The sequence below is a fragment of the Henckelia pumila genome, chromosome 4 (assembly GCF_033568475.1).
Source record: "Henckelia pumila isolate YLH828 chromosome 4, ASM3356847v2, whole genome shotgun sequence".
Lineage (NCBI taxonomy): Eukaryota > Viridiplantae > Streptophyta > Magnoliopsida > Lamiales > Gesneriaceae > Henckelia > Henckelia pumila.
The window spans coordinates 7,056,402-7,073,109 of NC_133123.1; the positions used below are offsets into that span (position 1 = coordinate 7,056,402).

Here is a 16,708-nt window from a genome sequence, read left to right on the forward strand (position 1 = left end):
CAGGGCCAGAAGCTCAGCTCGGGAGCTCGGAGCTTGGCCAAGCTCCCCCACCATAATTCCCAGCTCGGGTCGGGAGCTCAGCTCGGGAGCTCGGAGCTCGGCCAAACTCCCCCACCATAATTCCCAGCTCGGGTCGGGAGATCAGCTCGGGAGCTCGGAGCTCGGCCAAGCTCCCCCACCATAATTTCCTGCTAGGGTCGGGAGCTCAGCTCGGGAGCTGAGGGCTCAGCTCAGCCCCAATATTAGTAGGGAGTTAGCTTAGTAAATGGGTTCGACAACCTTGGTGAGCTAGTTAAGATGTTAGGATCAATGTTTAGGGCGAGTTCAGGAGTTCAGTAATAACTCACTCACCCCTTTTCATATGACCCCCGGGGGAGCAGCAATATAGAGTCTTAGTGATGACAGGTCAGCTCGGATAAAATGTACATGTCGATATTTTCACAGGTCAAGCTAGATTCAGACGAGATATCCGCCTATATATTCGGGATTGCAATCCCGGGATTCTCGGGTTCCTGATAAGGAAAGTAAGCGTAAGATTCGGAGTCCTCTCCTATAAATATCAGGTTCACTTTCATTATTTGGATCCTAATTTTCACTCGTGTACACACACCACTCTCTATATTTCGTTATCCTAGCATCTGACTTGAGCGTCGGAGAGGATACGTCGGAACACCTTCCGGCCCCCCTTTAACACTCTTGTTTGTGGTTTCAGGTCAGCAACAGGTCATCATTTATTGGATGAGTTTTTTTAGCGCGGCTAATTAGCTCATCCAAGAAGATCACTTTATTGAGGTATATCAATATATATAGAGAGAGAGAGAGAGAATAATCAATTTGTACTTAGCAAACAAAATAATAATAATAAAATTTCCATAAAGAATCAAGGATTTATATGCGCGAAACGAATCCACCTCGTACATATTTGTGATAACAAAATAAATCCATAAACACGTTTAATAGGAGTTTTTGTGCACACAAAAATATAAATTTTCGGACATAATTTTATCGTTTTGGAAAATTATTAATCCATGAACAAGTTTAATAGAAGTTTTTGTCATACAAAAATACAAATTTTTGGATCGAATTTGATGTTTTGAAAAATGACGGATAAATTTATCCTAAATTTACATGCACTATCCAATGATGTATAAAAGTTGAAATTTATCGATATATATGAAGTCTAACTGAAAAAATTATAAACCTCATATTTATCGATAAATCTCAATATTTAAATCTGTGTTAGATAGGATCTCGTTTACCAAAGATAGGGAAAAAAATTAAAAGAAAAAAATATGGAGGGGAAAATTGTTTTTTTAGTCTTGTATGCTTATCACTTTGCGATTTTGGCCATCTATATTTTCAAATTTCAGTTTTAGTCCGCTATCTTTATTTTTTTTTTGGCAATTTTAGTTATTTTTCTGATGTGACGCTGATGCGGCACTAATTCAGTGCCAATGTGGAGATGACGTGTATAGTGTCACGTAAGCATTTTCGAATAAAAAGGACTGAAATTGCCAAAAATCGAAACATGCAAAACTAAAACCTAGGAAACCAAAAGAGCTGCCTAAGATTCAACGAAAACACAACACCAATCAAATCAAGACTCGCAGCTTTGGAACCTTTGAGGGAGTATGTTCAGCGCTTCAATACAGCAGCTTTGGAAGTACCTGCGGCCACTGCAGATACCTTGGTAAACTCTTTCACTCAAGGGTTGAGGGGAGGAGAGTTTTTCAAATCTTTGGTAAGAAGCCTCCTTTGACTTATGATGAGCTCCTTAGTCGAGCTGAGAAGTATGTGAATTTGGAGGATGCACAGAGGCAAAGGAGACATGAAGGAACGTCTGGGAGTAAGCCAAGTACCAAGATAGGAGCAAAGGTAGAAGGGAAGGCAGATGTTGGAAGAAAAAGGGTTGCGGAAGAGATGAACAGGGCTAAGGGACCCTACCCTTATGTACCACTCTCGGTAAGCCTGGAGAAGGCAATGCAAGTCTGTGAGGATAGGCGAGCGCTTGTGAGGCCTCGAAATGCTGAGAAAGTCCCGCGGTTACCGCCATCCGACAAGTTTTGCGACTTTCATCAGGAGTATGGGCATATCACTAATGAGTGTCAAAGGCTAGGCGAGGAGGTGCAGGGAATTATTTCTGAGGATGCTCGACTCAGGGCTGAGCTGACTCGGAGGACAAATCCTCCTCGCCAAGGCCGAGCTCCTCAATGGAGGGATCAGGGAAATGAAGTAAGGGGAAACCAACCTGATCATCAAAGAAGAGCTCCACGAAATGGTCAGGAAGATAGGGTTGAGCAAATTGCAAATCACCCTTATAGGGGCATGATCAATATGATTTCAGGAGGCACTACAAATGGTGATTCAGGAAGGGCTCGCAAAGCTCACGGGCGCAGATTGGAAAATTTTGAGGTAAATTCTCAGCTTAGCTGTCCTACTGATCCGAACATTAGTTTTGGAAGGGAAGATTTAAAGGATGTGGTGGTACCTCATAATGATCCGTTATTGGTCACCTTGACCATAGCCAATTATGATGTGGCTCGCATCTTTGTTGATACTGGTAGCTCAGTAAACATTATCTTCAAAGAAACCCTTGATCAAATGAAGTTGGAAGGATTTGAGTTGGACCCAATCACCACGGAGTTGTATGGGTTCACGGGTCATGCTTTGCAACCGTTGGGACAAATAGTGCTCCCATTATCTCTTGGAAATGGAGAGCAGAGAGTAACTAAAATGGCTTGCTTCACCGTGGTGGATGCACCGTCCTCTTTCAATGGAATATTGGGGCGCCCTGCCCTGAGTGATTTCCGAACCGTGGCATCCACCTATCATCAGAAGTTGAAGTTCCCAAGTGGAAGAGAAGTGGGAGTTGTTCGGGGTGATCAGAAGGCGGCTCGGTTGTGTTATGTGAATGAAGTGAAGATTGATGCAAAGAAGAAGAGAAGGGAAGTATGAATGGTTTCAGTAGGTCGGACATCGAGGGTGTTTGGTCAGAAGGTGCTTCTGATGTCTGAAGAAGGTAATGAGAAGGTGGAATTAAGCTGGGGGGCTCAGATTGTTAAATTAGCTGCTGATCTCGTCCCATCAGTGAAGCAAAGATTGGTTGACTGCTTGAAGAAGAACAATGATGTTTTTGCTTGGTCTGTGTCAGAGCTCAAAGGGGTTAGTGCGGAAATTATGGTTCATCGACTCAACACTCTTGCGGTAGTGAGGCCGATAAAACAGAAGAAGAGACACTTTGGACCAGAAAAGCATAAGGTTATTAAAAAAGAAGTGGATGAGCTCCTTGAGGCATGATACATTAGAGAAGTGCAGTTCCCTACTTGGTTATCAAATGTGGTCTTGGTCCCTAAGAGCTCAGGCAAGTGGAGGATGTGTGTCGATTTCAGAGACTTGAATAAGGCATCCCCAAAGCTTCTTATCCACTGCCTTGAATCGATCAGTTGGTTGACTCTACGGCAGGTCATCAGTACTTATGCTTCATGGATGCATATCAGGGGTATCATCAAATTCCTTTGGCGGAGGAAGATCAGGACAAAGTAAGTTTCACTACCTCTCATGAAACTTTTTGTTACAGAGTGATGTCTTTTGGTTTGAAGAATGTAGGGGCCACTTATCAAAGGCTCATGGACAGAGTGTTCGCCTCCCAAATTGGCAGAAATATGGAAGTTTATGTGGATGATATTCTGGTGAAGTCTCGGGATGATGTGGGATTGTTGGCCGACCTTCAGGAGACTTTCTCGACTTTAAGAGCTTATCAGGTGAAACTTAATCCGAAGAAGTGTGTATTTGGAGTTAGGGGAGGTAAGTTTTTGGGGTACATGGTTACGGAGAGGGGGATAGAGCCCAATCCTGAGAAGGTGTAGGCTATCCGATCCATGTCTGCTCCTCGTAATCTGCAAAAAGTTCAGAGGTTGGCAGGAAGGATAGCAGCCTTGTCTCGATTTATATCAAGATCAGCTCATAGAAGTCTACCTTTCTTCAAAGTGCTTCGTAAAGCCAAGAAATTTGAATGGGATGATGAATGCGAGAAGGCATTTGATGACCTAAAAAGCTATTTAGCTGAACTCCCTGTGTTGGCTAAGGCAGTTCCTGGTGAACCATTGTACATCTATTTATCAGCTTTGGAAGGGGCAGTCAGCTCAGTACTTATTAGGCAAGAGGGAGCAGCTCAACACCCTATCTATTTCTTTTCACATGCCCTTAAGGGTGCAGAACTCCGGTATTCGGAGGTGGAAAAGCTAGCGTTGGCCTTGGTTATGACAGCAAGGAAGCTCAGACCTTACTTCCTATCACATCCTATTATGGTACTAACCAACAGCCCTATTGGGAGGATATTGACTCGAGTTGATATTTCGGGAAGATTGGTGAAATGGACTACGGAGCTCAGTGAGTATGACATCCAGTATGAACCAAGGTCAGCCATTAAGGTTCAGGCGTTGGCAGATTTTCTGGCCGAAACGAGACATTTGGAAGCAGAGGATTTGTGGAAAGTATATGTTGATGGCTCTTCTAATAATGAAGGATGTGTAGTGGGGGTGTTTTTGATATCTCCTCGTGGAGATGAGATCAGATTGACAGTTAGGTTGGATTTTCGAGCTTCTAATAACGAGGCAGAGTATGAGGTTGTGTTAATCGACCTCCGAGCAGCTAAGCAAGCTGGGGCAGCTCGGGTGCATCTCTACTCTGATTCACAGTTAGTAGCTCAGCAGGTTAATGGAACGTATGAAGTGAAAAATGAGAAGTTGAAGGAATACATGAGGGCAATAGAGGAAGCTCGGGGCCTCTTTGATGAGGTAATGTTTGAACAAATTCCGAGAGAGAGCAATGAAAAAGCAGATTATCTTACCAAGATGGCTAGCTCACTTCATAACTGGAAGAACAGAGATGTAGTCGTGCAAGTGAAATTAACACCTTCTACTAAGCTCACACCATTAGCTCAGGAAGAGAGTGACTGGAGAAGAGAGCTCTTGGAATACATGGAGAAGGGCGAGTTACCAAAAGATCCAAAGAAAGCATATCGGTTGAAGCAGAGGAGTCTCCGCTTTGTGGTGGTGGAGGGAGTTATTTATAAGAGGTCATTTTCTGGACCTCTTCTCAAGTGTTTAGGCCCTAAGGAAGCTCATTATGTCCTGAAGGAGATACACGAGGGGTGTTGTGGCAATCACTTGGGGTTTTATTCTCTAGCCCGTAAGGTTCTCTTAGCAGGATATTTTTGGCCTACTATTTTAAAAGGTGCCATAGCTTTGGTGACTTCTTGTGATAGTTGTCAGCGACATAGCAGACTTCAGCATCATCCAGCAATGTTAATGAAAGGAATTGTGGTAGCGTGTCCTTTCGATCAGTGGGGAATAGATATTGTGGGTCCTTTCCCTCCAGCTCCAGCTCAGAAGAAATTCTTGTTGGTCGCTATTGATTACTTCTCTAAGTGGGTGGAGGCGGAGGCCTTGGCTCGAATTACTGAAGGGGAAGTGCTGAAATTTCTATGGAAGAATATAGTATGCAGATTTGGAGTACCCAGGAAGCTTATTTCTGATAATGGGAGACAATTTCAAGGGGCTCGAGTGCAAGCTTGGTGTAAAAAAATGAAAATTTAGTAACACTTCACCTCTGTCCATTATCCTCAGAGTAATGGTCAGGTGGAGGTGACTAATAGGTCTTTGGTGCAAAGCTTGAAGACGCGCTTGGGAAAAGCCCAGAGAAATTGGGTGGAAGAGCTCCCTAGTGTGTTATGGTCATATCGTACCACACCGAGAATTGGGACTGGAGAGACTCCATTTAGTATGGTGTACGGAAATGAGGCCGTCCTGCCAGCGGAAATTGGAGAAGAGTCGGCTCGGATCATTTTCTATGATGAGGAAAATGGAGAAAGGAGAATGGAAGACCTAGACTTTTTGGATGAAATGAGAGAAGTTGTTGATATCAGAATGGAGGCATACAAGAACAGGATAGCTCGGTCCTATAATCGTCGGGTGCGTATAAAGGGTTTTCAGGTAGAAGATTTGGTGCTCAGGAGAGTTCAGGAGGTGGCTGTAGGGAAACTCGACCCTAAGTGAGAAGGACCGTACAAGGTGGTGATGAGGCTCAGTTCGGATGCTTACTACCTGGAAGATTTAAAGGGAAAGATGATGAAGAGGCCTTGGAGCGCTTACAATTTACGAAAATATTATTCTTAATGTTGCAAGTACAATTTTCCTTTAAGTTGTAATTCATGCAAGTTACATTCTATTTTTATCTATGAGCAGTTACTTTTTCGGAAATATTGATGTAAATTTGCCTCAGCTCATCACCTTAGTCACGCCTCTTAGGCCCCTGACTTGGGTTTAGCTTATCACCTTAGTCACGTCTCTTAGGCCCCTGACTTTGGTTCAGCTCATCGCCTTAGTCACGCCTCTTAGGCCCCTGACTTTGGTTCAGCTCATCGCCTTAGTCACGCCTCTTAGGCCCCTAACTTTGGCTCAGCTCATCACCTTAGTCACGCCTCTTAGGCCCCTGACTTTGGTTCAGCTCATCGCCTTAGTCACGCCTCTTAGACCCCTGACTTTGGCTCAGCTCATCACCTTAGTCACGCCTCTTAGGCCCCTGACTTTGGTTCAGTTCATCACCTTAGTCACGCCTAGGGGTGCAAACGAACCGAATCGAGCCGAATAATGGTAAAATTTTAAGGCTCGAATTTGGCTCGATAAGAGTATATTCGAGTTCGAGCTCGATTCGAAGTTTGATAATTTCAAATATTTTGGCTCGAGCTCGGCTCGAAATGAAGTTCGAGTTCGAGTTCGGTTCGAAATATTCGAACCTATTCGTGAACTATTCGGATATTATGGTTCGAAAAGCTCGAAATATTCGAAAAAAGTTCGAAATGTATATATATTTATTATATATTTATATTATATTAATTAAATATTAAGGTTCGCAAACTATTCGCGAACAGTATAATTTCGGCTCGAGCTCGGCTCGAAAAAAAGTTCGAACATGTTCGAATTCGGCTCGAGTTCGATAAGCTTGAATACGAATTAAATATTTATCGAGCGGACTCGTAAAGCTCACGAACATGTTCAGTTCGTTTGTACCCCTAGTCACGCCTCTTAGGCCCCTGACTTTGGTTCAGTTCATCGCCTTAGTCACGCCTCTTAGGCCCCTGACTTTGGCTCAGCTTACTACCTTAGTCACGTCACCTCGACCCTGATTTTTGGGCTCAACTCAGTTACAGCACTTTGATTTCAGCCCTTAGCCCATTTTAGATACTCAGGTACAAATGGTGTTAGCAGGTTAATTAAACACACACTTGGTAATTATGAGGAGTCCCTTCACATTGCTCTCATTTAGATGAGCTGGGAATCAGGGCAATTTGGTTTGGGAGCTCGGGAGCTCGGGAGCCCATTTAGGCGATCTAAGAACATATGTCAGGTCAGGTCGAAAGTTTGGCTACGGCAGCTCAGCTCGGCTCTGGGAGCTCAGCTCGGCTACGGAAGCTCAGCTCAGTCCAACGCCTCCGGGTGTTGGTTTATTTTTAAATAAGTGCTTTGCTCCCCTTAGGGAGCTCAGCTCAGTTCAACACTTCCGGGTGTTGGTTTATTTTTAACTAAGAAATTTGCTCCCCTTAGGGAGCTCAGCTCAGTTCAACACTTCCGGGTGTTGGTTTATTTTTAAATAAGTACTTTGCTCCCCTTAGGGAGCTAAGCTCAGTTCAATGCCTCCGGGTGTTAGCTCAACTCGACACCTTTGGGCGTTGGTTTATTTTTAAGTGATAGACTTATCTTCCCTCATGGAGCTCAGCTCAGTTCAACACTTCCGGGTGTTGGTTTATTTTTAAATAAGTACTTTGCTCCCCTTAGGGAGCTAAGATTAGTTCAATGCCTCTGGGTGTTAGCTCAACTCGACACCTTTGGGCGTTGATTTATTTTTAAGTGATAGACTTATCTCCCCTCATGGAGCTCAGCTCAGCTCAACACCCTCGGGTAGTTTATTTTTAAGTATGTATCTTGCCTTCCTATGGGAGCTGGGCTCAGCCCGCCTTCGAGTGTTAGCATTATTTTCGGTGTTTATCGTACCTCCCCTTAGGGAGCTCAGTTCAGCTCAGCTCGCGTTTGAATATAAAGGAGATCAGTCTAACATACAATAGCGATAAGTAAATAATAAAGCAAAGGAACTTACATAAGAAAGTAAAGAGTTCAGTGTTTACATCCACAAACTAGAATTAACTCTCATCCTCATCCTCGCCCTCGCCCTCGCCCCGCTCAGCCTCGCCCTCACCCTCCTTGGCTGCCTCTATTGAGGTAAGAGAGAGAGCAAACCCATCCAAATCCAAAAAATCCACGGGGAGCCCTTCAGGGGGGTAGCCTGCTGCCCTGAACTGTTGGGTACAACCCTCAAACCCTTTGGATAGGTAGCCATAGGCTTGGACAACAACCTCATCCATGAACTCGTCCGACTTTAGGAAGCCTTCTTTGAAGCCTTCAGCCCCCTTAGCCAGCTCGGTTCGGGACAACTCTAACTCTTGGAGGGCTTGAGCAAGCTGATCCTTAGAACCTTTGAGCTCCCCCTGCAAAGCCTCCTTCTGCACCTCATGAACTCGGAGGTCATTTTGCAACTTCAACCCCTCAGCTTGAGAGCCCATCCGCATTTCCTCCATTTGGGCTCGGAGATTGGCCACCTCCTTTACATAACCAAGCTTTGCGTCCTCCGCTAACTGATTAAGCTCAGCAAAATGAGCTTCATAATTTCGGGTGTCCTTGGAAAATTGCTTTCGAGTCATGGAAGCTCGGAGGGATAGCTCGGCGTTCAGGACGGCGGCCTAAGAAAGGAAAAGAGTAAGTAAATATAAATATAAGAGAGGAACATAAAATAATGGCAAGGGGAAGGTTATCTCAGCTGAGGCAGTATTAGAACGTTGCATCAGCTCAGTCCATCCAAGGTTCTTTACATAATCAGCATCAACCTGAGAAATCATATCCCGAAGGACTGACCCGGCAGTTGGAGTAGGCCCGACCCCCACGATACGCAGGGCATCATGGTACATCTCAAAGAAATTGGTCCTGCACCGGACCACAGGAGTCTGAGGTTTCTCCGCCCTGAACTAACGGAGGGGTACCACTTCTGGAATAGAAGATCTCCCGGAGTCCAGCTCCACCACATCGGGGTGCGGGCTTGATGTTGCTCGCCTTTTCGAACCTTTGGATTGGGTTGTAGAGGGCTCAGGTTTGCCATTAGCTCGGGGTGAAGGGGCTTTAGATTTGGCCGAACTCCCTTCAGTCTTACCACCCGACGGGGCAGCCGTTTTCTTCTTCTCCAGCATTCTCTTCATGGCGGCGTTCATAACTCTTTTTTCTGCACAAGACAAAGGGAGGTCAGGACAGTAAATGGTAAGAGCACTAGTAAAGAAGAGCACGGGCGGGGGAAGGACCATACCTAAGTTTCCTCGGACAGAAACATCTGCCGAGCTGAGCCCATGATGGCAGAGCAAGTCCTCTGCCAGAAGGGCAGAGATATCAAAGCACCTTTCCCCTATGGCCCTTAGGGCTCCAGTAAACAGCTCCCCCTGACGTAAGCCCGGGGCAGGAACAGGCAGGAGAGGGAGGGTTTCCATCCAGACTGAGCATATGTCCCAGGTATCAGTAGGGTGAACAAAGAAGAAGGAGTTTTTCCAATTTTTGTTGGAACTGGGAGAGCCCTTAAAACATTTGCAGTTAGGGCGGCAAGAGAAGTAAAAGGGGCCCTCCTCAGAACGTTTGGGGAGCAAAAAATTGCATATAGTAAAACAAGTTACTTCAAAACCTAAGGTTCTAAAAAGGACCACAAAGCTGCACAAGTGGAGCTCGTAGTAACGACTGAGCTGTTGAAAGAGAGGGGGGAGAGGAAACCTAAGGCCAGCTTCTAGCTGATCTACATAAAAAGTATAATATCCCATAGGGGGATTGTCAGCTCGGTCATTGAGGTCAGGAATGATAAATTCATAACCCTCGAGAGCATGAGATAGAGCCCTAATTTTTTCCTCATCCGAAGCATCTAGCTCAGATGAGTACAAGTCAAACCAGGGCACTGAGGGGGCCTTCGGGTTACTCCCCAAATCATCATCCAGAGCGAAAGTTGAGGCGGGAGCAGGATCCTTGCCCGGGGACTCTCCTGTTGGGGTAATTGCGAGTGAATCATATCGATCCACCTCAGAAAATACCTCATCTGAGCTCTCATGATGAGGGCGGGATGAAGAAGCCATTAAGGGGGTTTAAACTTACTTGGGAAGCTCGAAAATCGGGAAGAAATTTTAAGCAGCAGGACAGCTCAAAAAAGGGAATGAAGGAGAGAAAATCAGAGAATAGGAATCAGAGAAGGGTAAAATGAAATTTTACAGCGAGGCCTATTTATAGAAAGCTCGGATCAATTCAGGCCGTTGATTTTAGGACAGGTGGACGGCTCAGATTGAGTGGAATTGGAGAAGTTACCATTACATAGTACTTGTTAGAATGATAGCTGGGCTTGGTGGGGCACCTCAGCTCGGCATTCATTTAGGGTCATCTCAGAATAAAAACGAATTTCGAGTCTTTGACCTCAATTCGACTTTTATGGGAGGGACTTGTGATACCCGGAGGAGAAAACCACCTCAGCTCATCGATGACCCTAATATAAAAGGAACATCCGTAATAAACCAGAACCGGGTCGGGAGCTCAGCTCGGGAGCTCGGAGCTCGGCCAAGCTCCCCCACCATAATTCCCAGCTCGGGTCGGGAGCTCAGCTCGGGAGCTCGGAGCTCGGCCAAACTCCCCCACCATAATTCCCAGCTCGGGTCGGGAGATCAGCTCGGGAGCTCGGAGCTCGGCCAAGCTCCCCCACCATAATTCACATCTCGGGTCGGGAGATCAGCTCGGGAGCTCGGAGCTCGGCCAAGCTCCCCTACCATAATTTCCAGCTAGGGTCGGGAGCTGGGGGCTCAGCTCAGCCCCAATATTAGTAGGAAGTTAGCTTAGTAAATGGGTTTGACAACCTTGGTGAGCTAGTTAAGATGTTAGGATCAATGTTTAGGGCGAGTTCAGGAGTTCAGTAATAACTCACTCACCACTTTTCATATGACCCCCGGGGGAGCAGCAATATAGAGTCTTAGTGATGACAGGTCAGCTCGGATAAAATGTACATGTCGATATTTTCACAGGTCAAGCTAGATTCAGACGAGATATCCGCCTATATATTCGGGATTGCAATCCCGGGATTCTCGGGTTCCTGATAAGGAAGGTAAGCGTAAGATTCGGAGTCCTCTCCTATAAATATCAGGTTCACTTTCATTATTTGAATCCTAATTTTCACTCGTGTACACACACCACTCTCTATATTTTGCTATCCTAGCATCTGACTTGAGCGTCGGAGGGGATACGCCGGAACACCTTTCGGCCCCCCCCTTTAACACTTTTGTTCGTGGTTTCAGGTCAGCAACAGGTCATCATTTATTGGAGGAGTTTTTTTAGCGCGGCTAATTAGCTCATCCAAGAAGATCACTTTATTGAGATATATTAATATATATAGAGAGGGAGAATATTCAATTTGTACTTAGCAAACAAAATAATAATAATAAAATTTCCATAAAGAATCAAGGATTTATATGCGCGAAACGAATCCACCTCGTACATATTTGTGATAAAAAAATTAATCCATAAACACGTTTAATAGGAGTTTTTGTGCACACAAAAATATAAATTTTCGGACATAATTTTATGGTTTTGGAAAATTATTAATCCATGAACAAGTTTAATAGAAGTTTTTGTCATACAAAAATACAAATTTTTGGATCGAATTTGATGTTTTGAAAAATGACGGATAAATTTATCCTAAATTTACATGCACTATCCAATGATGTATAAAAGTTGAAATTTATCGATATATATGAAGTCTAACTGAAAAAATTATAAACCTCATATTTATCGGTAAATCTCAATCTTTAAATCTGTGTTGGATAGAATCTCGTTTACCAAAGAAAGAGAAAAAAATTAAAAGAAAAAAAGATGGAGGGAAAAATTGTTTTTTAAGTCTTGTATGTTTATCACTTTGCGATTTTGGTCATCTTTTCAAATTTCAGTTTTAATCCGCTATCTTTATTTTTTTTTGGCAATTTTAGTTATTTTTTTGATGTGACGCTGATGCGGCACTAAGTCTAAGTCAGTGCTAATGTGGAGATGACGTGTATAGTGTCACGTAAGCATTTTTAAATAAAAATGACTGAAATTGCCAAAAATCGAAACATGCAAAACTAAAATCGTTATCCCAAAAATGAAGTATTACGATGATATTTTATTATGGTGCAACCTAGGAAACCGAAAGAGCTGCCTAAGATTCAACGAAAACACAATACCAATCAAATCAAGACTCGCATGCACGTACACGTCCAAATTTACGTTCCATTCTGCTTATGCTTCAAACAAATCCGCCGCAGTTGCTCCGCCGCTTCCGCCATTATCGCATCTTCATCTTCTCTCTCCATTTTCTCACTCAATTCCGCCGCCGCAAACCTCATCGACTTCTCTCCTTTCTTCTCCGAAAACACCCTCTTTATTGCGTCCGCGATCGCTTCCCTCCTCCAATTCCCATTCTCGTCTTTTTCAGCCTCCGCCGCGACACCGGCCTCCACCAGAAGCCGAGCATTCAAGTACTGATCCAGTTTCAGAGGCAAAGCTATCACCGGAACACCGAAGCACGCAGTTTCCAGCGTGGAACTCATCCCGCAATGAGACATGAAAGCTCCCACACTCTTGTGCGCCAAGATTTTGTCCTGCGGAACCCATCTCTGCACGATCATACCTCGTTCTCTCGTTCTGCGCAGAAAACCCTCCGGCATTTCCTCTTCCATCTTCATCGTCTCCCCGACAGGAGATCTCACCACCCACAGGAAGTTCACATCGCAAAGCTCCAACCCTTTTGCTGTCTCTTCCATTTGATGTTTGGACAGAGAGTTTTCGCTGCCAAATGAAATGAAAAGAGTCGAAAATTGGACTTTATCGCTCAACCATTCCATGATTTCCGCATCGTTTTCTTCATCACCACTCCGCGTAACGAGTTGGCCGACTGGCAACACTTTTTTCTGGAACAAAACAGATAAATAATCGATGTATTTCCCTTCAATCGCCCTGCAACTTTTGATCAAACAGATGTCTTTAGACTCAGCGAAATCCCCGCCATAATCCTCACGAGATGTATCGTTGGCAACGTGGGATGCATCCACTGACAAAGACTTCCATTCGTGCCCCCGAAGATACATCCCCGGATAAGGGAAAAGGCGCGAGTGATATTCTAATTTCTTGATGGAGAAGTGAAAGAAGAAGGAATTTGAAGCGGCCCCCGTTGTGCTGAAATGCACGGCGGGAATTCCCATGGAAGAAGCGAGCTTCACAGCCCAATGCTGGAGCACATCGTACAGCAACAGATCAGGCTTCACGCTGCTTAAAATGCCCGAGAATCCATCCATGGACATCTGAAAACCACGGTAAAGCTTGGATCGGAGATTCAGCGGCGCGTTTTTGGTGGTGTGGAAGTGGGGAGGGAAATCCGGAGACGATGGCAAGTGGATTTCCAGGATTTTGATGGAGCTGGAATAATTGGGAGTACCTTGGAGTTGTTTGCGGATTGAGAGGATGTTGATTGGAGTGGAACAAAAGTAGATGTGGAAGTTGTTGGCGGAAAGTTTCTTGGCTAGTTGAAGAAAAGAGGAGATATGGGCGTGAGCCAGCCATGGATACATGAGGATGGTGAATTTTGTTGGGTTTTGAGTCTCCATTATTTCTTCTTCTTCTTTCGCCTGAAACTAACTGTGAAAGAATGCTAGCTAGCTTTTCTGGTTTTGATCTTTTGACACGTTACGCTAGTATAATCCAGGAGCATGACACGTGATCACCTTTTGAACATGAGCATGGTTCTTCTTCTTTTGAACACGTAATCTTTAATTTTTTAAAAAGTTTATCCAACCTATATTTTCTAAATATTAAGACGGGTCAAGGGCGAACTGGCCCACCAAAAGCCCATCTTTTGGAGGGTTGAGGGCGGGCCGACCCACCATTCCGGTGGACTGGAAATCCTCAACCCAACCTAACCCAAAGTAGATTGCGAATTAGGCAGGCTGGCCCGCAGATTAGTTCATTACAAGTAAAAATAAATAAAAATTATTATAATTAATTATAAATATCATTTCATAAATAAATATTAATAAAAACATATTAATAAAAAATTTTAATTATTGATTTCATATATGTAAATTTTAAATAAAGTAATTAATATAAAAAAATTCACAATTTTTATTAAAAAATATATTTATCACAATAAAATTTAAAATAAAATATTAATTCTCCAGGCCCGCGGGTCAACCCGCGCGGGTCACGGGCCTAGGCGGGTTGGCCCATATAGGCCCACCTTTTGTTGGGTTGAAAAATTTTCAACCCAACACACTTAAATTGTGTGGCGGGGCGGGCCGACCCAACCCAAATTGACGGATCTATTAATGTATATGAAATTTTTTTCGCGTGTATGAATAATTTATGTTGCATCTAAAATAATAAACATTTTTTATATTTTTAAATTGAAAAAAAAAATAAATTTAAAATATGATAGTTATATAGTAAGAGCATCTTTGTTCATTCATTAATTTGATCAAGTTAGTTATTATAAAATATTCATGTATTATTATATTGTATATATTACCAAATACTCCAATTTTTATTTTTATTTTTACAAACACAAATATATACAATTAAATAATTACATAATATATCGTTCAACTGAATTAATTCGATAAGCTTGAAATAAATAGTATAATATATTAATAATTATATATTATATTATTAACCATACAACAATTAAAATTTATTCAACTCCAGTTTTTAAAGTAATGCCTTTATTTGGTTATTAAATTGCAAACAATACACAATATTAATCATACAAACATAAAATATAATACAAGATAAACAAAAACGACAAGTAAGATTTAAAGAACAACACACAAATTGATCATTAAAAATACTAATATTCCAAATTACTATACTCCTCTCATAAATGATCAATAAGAGCATCCTGAAGTGCATAGTGATTCGACTTATCTTTTATTTGACGATGTCGTGCAAAAACCTCTTGAAATCGGACATGCATGCTCATCAAGTGTCATTTCGACATATGGGGTCTGGATGTTTCGCGATAATCTGTGACTGGCACGCGCTCGTTCTTTTCATCTTCAATAATCATATTTATGTATTATCATGCATGTTGTCATTGAAAGGATTTGACTTTTTGACATGAATAATTGGTAATATAAAATTTGAATAGGTGTTGTCAACATCTAAGACAACATGCAGCGAAATAAAAACGTGAATAAAGACTAAGCAGTAAACAAATACTCATAAATATTCATACACAAGTAACCAGTACTTGTGCGGTGCTTCAGGCCAAAATAATAACTAGAAAAATATTCAGTTTACAAAAAGCAATACTAGTGATTGTCTACGAAAAATTACTTTTCTCAACAAAGTGAGAAAATAAATAGCACTCTAAAAACAAATTACAATATGCAATAAACTCAATAGAGTGTAATCTCACGTGTCGAAAACTTGAAGTAATCAAGGGACCACTCTCGAACAGAACTTCACTTGTGTAATCTTCAAGTGTTTCCAACACTCACGGAAACACGATAAATCCAGCAATAATCGACCAGAAGTTACTTCGGTAAATCTCTAGTAATCTTTTGAATGTGTAAAATCATAAGAGATATCTCATATTTATAGTAGGGGTGGGATCGGGTCGGGACCCGTCCCGTAACCCCTTACCCCGTCTCAATAGGAATTGGAATTTTTTTCTTTCGATCCCGCACCCGAAAAGTGTCGGGACCCGAATGTTCGGGATTCCGTCGGGTCGGGAGAGGGTAATCCAGAACAATATTTTAAAAAACAATTCTATGAAAATATTTTTTAAAAAAAAATATGAAGAAACTCAAACAATTTCTTAGTACATTACAAATAAATTAAAATTTCTTTGTATATAACCATTAAAAAACTAAAACATCTTCTTAGTACATTACAAATAAATTAAAACAACTACTTGATTAATATAATAAAAACATATAATTATTCATAATAATAAAAAAAATAAAAATTTATAACTCAATGTTAATATTAAAAATATAAATATAAATATAAAAAAATAATTATATGGTAGATAATTATAAAACATTAATATTAAAACAAAAAATTATAAAAAATTTTTTAATTAAAAAATATTATTAAAAAACATTATTTATATATTCGGGTCGAGTCGGAAATCCCGTCGGGTAGAGTTGCCTATCCCGATCCCGAAATTGATCGGGTTGAAAAAAATCCCGACCACTCGGGTCGAAAAAAGTTTGGGACGAGAAAAATTCAAAACGAAAACGGATTGGAAATCAGGAAGGGTCGGATTTGTCAGTCTTAATTTATAGAGAACGCGGGGGGGGGGGGGGGGGGGGGGGGGGGGGGGGGGGGGCGGGGGGGTAGGGGTAGATTATCTCGTGGAAGTAGAATTTTTTTTCAGGTAGGACTCCTACCTAAGGTAGAATACTACTCTCGGTAGGACTCAGTTGCCTATGGCGGTTATGACTCTGAACCGACTTAATAGTTTCGTTTCAATCTCGGTTTTATCGGGATTTTCATTTATATTTTAGAGATCTCCCTGTGTTTCCAATATTCTTGCGTCTTAAACAAAGTTTCCCTTACTG

The 16,708-nt window shown here is 42.4% G+C and overlaps 2 protein-coding genes across 2 annotated transcripts; one reads left to right on the forward strand and one right to left on the reverse strand.

Moving 5' to 3' along the window:
- Positions 1–1,462: 1,462 nt before the first annotated feature.
- LOC140860426 (uncharacterized) lies at positions 1,463–2,955 on the forward strand. The gene is made up of 2 exons (XM_073263442.1): positions 1,463–1,481; positions 1,640–2,955. The coding sequence occupies exons 1-2, from the start codon at positions 1,463–1,465 to the stop codon at positions 2,953–2,955; spliced, it is 1,335 nt and encodes a 444-aa protein (XP_073119543.1).
- Positions 2,956–12,373: 9,418 nt separating this feature from the next.
- LOC140860427 (mogroside IIIx synthase-like) lies at positions 12,374–13,753 on the reverse strand. Its single transcript, XM_073263443.1, has one exon. The coding sequence runs from the start codon at positions 13,751–13,753 to the stop codon at positions 12,374–12,376; it is 1,380 nt and encodes a 459-aa protein (XP_073119544.1).
- Between the last annotated feature and the right edge of the window lie 2,955 nt (positions 13,754–16,708).

What these genes read in the sequence shown, in the direction of transcription:
- LOC140860427 (XM_073263443.1), bottom strand. Translation starts at nt 13,753, where the DNA reads ATGGAGACTCAAAACCCAACAAAATTCACCATCCTCATGTATCCATGG.